At 50.0% G+C, this 7,520-nt stretch overlaps 1 protein-coding gene across 1 annotated transcript; it reads left to right on the top strand.

Moving 5' to 3' along the window:
- Positions 1-1,385: 1,385 nt before the first annotated feature.
- Positions 1,386-4,102, top strand: LOC102107333 (sushi, nidogen and EGF-like domain-containing protein 1). Its single transcript, XM_088058987.1, has 6 exons — positions 1,386-1,396; positions 1,745-1,848; positions 2,242-2,372; positions 2,844-3,131; positions 3,263-3,400; positions 3,821-4,102. The coding sequence occupies exons 1-6, from the start codon at positions 1,386-1,388 to the stop codon at positions 4,100-4,102; spliced, it is 954 nt and encodes a 317-aa protein (XP_087915113.1).
- Positions 4,103-7,520: the final 3,418 nt, after the last annotated feature.

The following is a 7,520-nucleotide window of genomic DNA, read 5'->3' on the forward strand; positions in this document are numbered from 1 at the left end:
GAAAGAACCCCCCACAATGGGGGGAAAGCAAGTGGGAGAGAAGCACAAGAAAAGGGGGGAAAAGAGCCCAAAACAGGGGGAAAGGGAATAAAAAAGGGGGAAAGAGCCTCTCAAAATGGGGAAAGAGACCAACAAGAGAGGGGAAAGAGTTCAAAAATGGGCATAAGTCCAGAAAAGGGAGAAAAGACCCTAAAGTGAGGGAAACAGCCATGAAGTCCCCCATGATTTTGCCTTTCTTCCCACCCAGTGAGGTGGAAAATTGACATTTCATCTGGGTGGCCGCGCCTCACCGCTGACGTCATCCTCAAATGCCTCAGATCCGGAAAACCCGGATTTTTATAACCCCCAAAACTGTGCTTTCGCCCCCAAAATAAAACCTTTGAGAAAACCCCGTTTTCGGGTGCTTTGGGGATAAAATCCTGGGAATTCTGGGAAAGCAGGTGCGTGGTAATGTGCTGGGGGGCAGCTGGGGGACGAGGAGGGCTGTTCCCACCCTGTCCTGCCTCGGGCAGTTCCGTGTCCCCATTTCCCCCGCCCCCACCCACCCTCCCCCGCGTCGGTCAATATTTCCCAACGCCTGAGTCCCACGGGGAGGAGGGCGGGGGGGCACCAGGATGTTTGGTGCCGGGGAGGGGAGGGGGTTCCCGGACATCTGAGTCCACCAGGGGAGGTGTGTGCTACGGCACACTTGGAGGGGACCCCTCACCAGTATCCCCAGTTCCTTCCGGTAGGAGGAAGCCAGTAGCCACCCCCCCCCAATCCCCTCCAGTGTGCCCCCCGGTATCCCCAGTCTCTCCCAGTACAACACCTGCATAACCCTTCCAGTCTCCCTCAGCTGACCCCAGAGTAATCCCATTGTCCCCAGTCCCTCCCAGTGCGTTCCAGTCTTCCCCCACTATTACCCATGATGTTCCCAAATCCCTCACAGTTTGTTCCAGTCCCCCCCAGGCCCTCCTACTGCATCCCAGTGTCACTCAGTGTTCCCCCCCCAGTGCCCGTTTAAGCCTTGCAGTGTCCCCCTGGTGTCCCAGCATCCCCCAGTGCCTCCCAGTGTCCCTCCCCAGTGGCCCTTCAACATTCCCAGTTGTCTTCCAGTATGTTCCAGTAACCCCCAGTGCCTCCCAATGCATCCTAGTCACACTCAGTGTCCCCACAGTGTCCCCTCCTATCTTCCCAGTGTCCCCCAGCACATCCCAGCCCCCCAGTGTCCCCCCCTAGTCAATTCCAGTGCCCCCCAGATGCAGTCTGGGCAGAGACGGAACTGCCTGGGGCCCTGGGAGGTGCCACCTGGGGGTGTCCTATGTCATTCCCCCCCTCCCCCCCCAGGCTGTCCCCTCCCTGGGGATAAAGTGGCTCCAGTCACAGCACTGGGACAGACTGGGACCATGGGAGTGCAGTGAGTGGGGACATTGGTGGGAATGAGGGACATGGGGATATATGGGACATGGGGGCACATGTGGGACATGGTGGACATAGGGGAATATGGAGACCAGTATGTCCACATGTGGGAAATGGGTACATAGGCACCTGGGGGGACATGAGGGACATGGAGGGGGGACATGAAGGACATGGGGGAACATGGGGGGACAAGGGCTCATGGGACAGTCATTGGGGACATGCAGGATATTGGGGGAGACATGGAGGGCATGGGGGGATATGGGGACACTGGGGACATGGGCAAGATGGAGTGGTCAAAGGGTACATGGGGACATGGTTGATGGGGAGCCCCCTCACACTCCCCCAGGCCTGGACACACGAAGGTCCCCCCCATCCTCCTCCTCCTCCTCCTCAGCCACGCAGAGGAGTGGGGACCCCTGAGGACATCGGGGGCTCCTGTGGGACCCATAGGTGAGTTCGGTGTCCCAGGCTTACACTGGGGAGGTGCCAGGCCCATACTGGGAGGTTCTGGAGTGGGGGTCCTAGGCCCTAGTGGGAGGTCCCAGTTCCACACCAGGAGGTCTCAGGCCCATAGTGGGAGGTCCCATTCCCATACCAGGAGGTCTCAGGCCCATACTGGGAGGTCCCAGCTCCCAGTCCCCTACCAGCAGGCCCTATGCTCACACTGGGAGGTTCTGGGGTGACACTGGAGGTCCCTGACCCATATGGGAAATCCCAGGCCCATACTGGAAGGTCCCACCTCCATACTGGGAGGTCCCAGGTGCCACTAGGTGTGTCCCCCATGTAGGGTCCTGTGTGCCACTGGGTGTGTGTCCCAGGTGTGTGACAGGTGTGTGTCCCTAGGTGGGGTCCTGTACCCCTTTGGACCAGGAGTAGGGGATGAGGCCACCCACCATGAAGATGATGGGACGAGCCCTGAGATCTTCCTACAGGAAAACTTCTCCTTCTTTGGACGTGTCCACCGCTCACTCTATGTGGGTCATGTGACTGGGGGGACATGGGGGAGGTGACATTTGATGGGTGACACAGGTGGAGGGTGACACAAAATGTAGGGTGACAAGTTGGATGCAGCCACCAGAGTTGATGTCACCACTTCCTCCTCCTCATCCTTGACTACATCGGTGAGTGGGGACTCCTAGGGACATCAGGGATACCTGTGGGGGTCCCTGAGGACATTGAAGACACATGTGGGATCTTCAGGTGGTTTTGGAGTTCCAGGCCCATAGTTGTAGATTCTGGGGTGACACGGGGGCTCCCAGGCCCATACTGGGAGGTGCTGCGGTGACTGACTGGAAGTTGGGGGTCATCACAATTGAGGCCACCATGACAGGGGTCACCATAGTAGGGATTCCCCATGACTGGAGACACTGTACCTGGGACCACCATGGAGGGTCACTGTGGTTAGTGCCACCCAGGTGTGTCCCATGGGTGACCTTTGCCTGCAGGTGAACAACAATGGCGTGGTGTCCTTTGGGATGATGGTCCCAGAGTTCACCCCCCAGCCCTTCCCGCTGCCAGGCCACCGCCCCTTTGTGGCACCGTACTGGGCTGATGTGGACACCCGTCTGGGAGGGGACGTCTTCTACCGGCAGAGCCGGGACCCCCAACTGCTGGCACGCCTGGCCCAGGACCTGGCACCTGCTGTGTCACCTGGGGACCCACCCCCACAGCCTACCTGGGCATTTGTGGCCACCTGGGACCGTGTGGCCTATTTTGGAGCTGCCTCGGACAAGGTGGGACATGGGACAAAGTGACCTTCAACCATGATGTCCCTAACCATGGTGTCACCAAAGGTTTGGGGACACAGGGATGGAAACATAGCTGGGGGTCGTCATGGTGACATGCTGACAATATCCCCCGGCAGGTGAACACTTTCCAGGCTGTGCTGGCCTCCGATGGTGTCACCTGTTTTGTCCTGCTCAACTATGGAGACTTGCAGTGGACAACTGGCATTGCTAATCAGGGGGATCCCCACACTGGCCTGGGGGGCATCCCTGCACAGGTGGAGACACAGAGAGGGGCACTGGGCACGGGGTCATCCCTTTACAGTTGAGGACAGTCCAAGGGATGGGGGACGCTGGGCTAGGAGGGATTCTGGGCTTGAGGGGGGTAAAGCATTTTGGGATGGAATTAAAGGGATTTGGGTGGAATTAAAGGGATTTGGGGTGAAATTAGAGGGATTTAAAGTAGGATTTAAGGGAATTTGGGGTAGAATTAAGGGGATTTGTGGCAAAAGCAGGTAGCTTTTATCTGAAATCAGGGGAATTTTAGGCGGAATTAAGTGGATTTGGGGTGAAATGAAACACATTTTGAGTAAAATTCAATGGGAATTTGGGCAGAATTTACCCCTCACCTTCTCCTCCTGTCCCCCTGTTCCCCTCCCTTCATGTCGCACCCTGTTCCCCCATCTTCCCCCCTGCAGGCTGGGTTCAACGCTGGGGACGATGTCCACTACTACAATGTCCCGGGGTCACGGACACCCACAGTGCAGAGCCTCAGCCACCGCAGCAACCTGGGAGTCCCAGGGCGCTGGGCTTTCCGTGTTGACCACTTTAAGGCCACTGAAGAACCCCCTGAGACGCCTGGCACCCTGTCAAAGACATCTGAGGCCCCCTGGAGTCCCTTGGCACCCCACAAGACCCCTTTAGTATCCCCCAACCCCCTCAGGACCACAGAGGAGCAGGTGTATGTCTGTGGGTTGTGAGCAGGTGACACCTGGGACATTTGAGGTGGGGGGGGTTGCCTAACAGCCCTCACCCCACCCTCACAGAAGGATTTTCCCCCACAGAGGCTGCATTTCATGATGGAAATAGCAATAAACATCTGTTGAGCAAGACCTGTGTCAGGTGTGTGTACACAGATGCATGTGAGCAGTAACATAGGTGTCATGTGTGAAATGTGTCCCCATCCCCGCCTGTTCCCATGAAGGCGACAGAATCAGCTGAGGAGGGAAATTGTCAGTGAGGGGTGACAACATCTAGGTTGTATATGGGTGTGACAGACACACACCTGAGTCACACAGAGGTGTGACATAGATACACCTGGGTAACATATTTTGCCAGATGCACTGCACCTGGACAGCACCCAGTTTAGACACTCCTACATGGTGTTATCTGGACAACACCTGAGTTCCACACAGGTGTGGATCCACCTGGATAACACCTGCTGCAATACAGCACTCCACCTGGACAACATCTGGGTTGCACAGACATGTACCATCACCTGGACACCACCAGCCCAGCCAAGGGACCCAACACTGAAATCGAGGGCAGAGGAAAGGGTTTGGGTTACAGTTAGGGTTAGAGGTTACAGTTAGGGTTAGAGGTTACAGTTAGGGGTTAGTGATTAGGGCTGTGGTTTGGTTAGGAGTAGGGTTAGTACTAGGACTTACAGCTTGGGTAGGTTAGATTTAGATTAGAGGTTATTGTTAGGGTCAGAGGTGTAAGAGCCTGACAGAGATGGGAACTTCAGACGGCTCTTCTTTAAAATGCTGTTTATTCCAAAGACTAAGTTACAGCAGGGGGTTGTGGGTCGTCCTACAGCTGCTGGCTATAGGCAAGCCATGTGTCCTGAAGCCCCTTTATTTCTAGTTACGCTGCATTATATATTTTTCTTTGCTAAGCATCTTAATGCATGACAACCAATCAGCATCATACACAATACCTTTACATTTACATATAACCTATCAAAACTACTAAAATTACCATATTATGTAAGTGACCAATCATTTGAGTTAGTAGTTACATGTTAAACTTTGAAACTTATTTTGCAGTGGAAAATTCTTCTTGCTTTGGTAAAAAAACCTTTCTGTCTGCCTATGCTTTTTTACTTGGTAGAAAACATGCTTTGTTTGAAGACCACTTAACCTGTTGGACCTTAGCCATAAAACCTCCTTCCAACTCGACTAAAGCTTTGTTCTCTCAGCTGTTTCAGCAACAACTGGCCCTAAAAACATCTTTTCTATATCAAAGCTTGCTTTCATTTCTAGAGAACCTTCTGCTAAGCATTCATACCTGTAAAATTTTTCTGTTAAATTCTCATTCTTCCCAACAAGAGGTTAGGGATACTTTTATTAAATAGCTGTAAGCTTTTATTTAATATTGGAGTGGTGTAATTTTACTTTATTAATATTTGTAGTTATCCTTTTTACACAGCACTGTCCTTTCTTACAGATCTCTGGTGAAGACAATGGGATCAGGGTTTACTTTCTAAAATAGTTACACTTCCAAAGATGTGTTCATTAACTGACACCAAGATCATTTAGGAACAGCTTATCATTGGGTAGCAATGGGGACCAAAGCGACATGGACGCCCTTATGCATTCGAAGAAGATTGCTTTACTGCAGAAATTTCCCCTTTTTATAGCTTTAACCTCTACCCAACATAATTGAAACCAAACCGAAGCTTAACAGAACTTAACAGAAAGAAGGCACCCATTGGCTGGCCCAGCTGCAGTGCTGCGGTCCATGCATCTTATCACCCAATCAGCTTCCCGCTCATACACTGTCCGGGTATCCTATCACCCAATCAGCTTCCTGCTCGTATGCTGTCCATGCATTCCTCCAGCCAATCACAATCTCACTTTCATCTCTCACTTAACTGACTCTCTCCTCACTCCTAACTGCCTTTCACCCCTCAGCTTACTGCCAACTGTTGGGTCCGCAGCTGTGCCTTCCCATAGGGCCTTCTGGTGAGTATAGGCCTTAACAACTTTAACAAATGTAGCCCCAAATTCTACAGCTCCCCCCTGCTTTTTTTTTTAAGCAACAAAAACCTACTTAGAAAAACCTAAAAAAATCCTAAAACATCAATAACAGTGACAACAGTAATAACTATAACAACTTTTCAAAAACTGTAACATTTGCCTATAGCATAGCAACTATATACACATGATCCCAATACACATAGGATCAGGATTGTTATAGATATATTATATTATATATATGTATAAATATTATATTATATTATATTATATTATATTATATTATATTATATTATAGTCCTAGTTAATTATATTATATTACATTACATTACATTGCATTACATTACATTATATTCTTTTCGCAAATATTAAAATGAATGCTATATGAATAATGTTGGAAAACTTTGCTGTATTAATATAATATCTTTTATTTCTGCTATTGATGAAACTTAGAAATAGTGGTGTAATGCATATATATTTCTTAGGCTGTAGCATAGTATTAAAATAAAGACTGCTTTTGCTCATATAACCCAGAGAATGAAAAGATAGTCAGAAAACTCCCCCTGCATTCCCAAATTATCTTACCCAGATGAAGACAGCAGTGACCTGAGCTCCAAGGGGGGAATTTATTGAACCTCTGTTACTGGGGAGTGTGAGACTGCATAAGAATCTATGAATATGCAAGAGATAGGTGTTTTTAAGGGAGAATCCTTTGTTAGTAAGGTGTGCTCTTGGCTGAATGCTGAGGCACCTGGCTGTATTTTCATTTCATTCATTTTGCTTTATTTTATTTTCTTTGCTGTTCATTTTGCTTTATTTCTGTCTCCCAATTGTATTTTTATAAAACTTTTTAAATTATACCAAAAAGGTGAATCTCACTTTTCACACGATGGTGTGACAAAAGGTGGCACACACCATGAAGGAACCCACTCCACATTGTGGCCTGTGGAGATGTAGGCATGACCCCCCATGTTAATAAGTCCAGGGGTCCTTTCCATTGCCCAGTTAGTAAGTCCTTCACCATTACTGGAAGTCTTAGTATTCCTTTGTGTCAACGGAATACTGCCTCTTGCATGTAATCTGTCCAATCTTGTCCTGATTTAAAAAATTGAGGACATACAGGGCTTTAGCTAGTCAGTCGTGAGGGCACCCCAACTCCCCCTTCTTTTGTTTTTCAAGCACAGTCCTTAGGGTTCTATGGGCACACTCGACAATAGCTTTTCCTGTGGGAGAGTGGGGAATGCCCATATTGTGAGACACACCCCATTGCTGCAAGAAGTTACTAACTCACTCTGAGGTGTAGGCAAGTCCATTTTCTGTTTTGATGATGTTGGGAATGCCCAGAGTGGTAAAACAGGAGGCCCAATGCCAGATAGCATCACGGACCTTTTCTCTGGTCTGGGAAGTTGCCATTAGAAAG

The sequence above is a fragment of the Pseudopodoces humilis genome, chromosome 8 (assembly GCF_049639895.1).
Source record: "Pseudopodoces humilis isolate 2021_Gansu_Grassland_sample_001 chromosome 8, ASM4963989v1, whole genome shotgun sequence".
NCBI lineage: Eukaryota > Metazoa > Chordata > Aves > Passeriformes > Paridae > Pseudopodoces > Pseudopodoces humilis.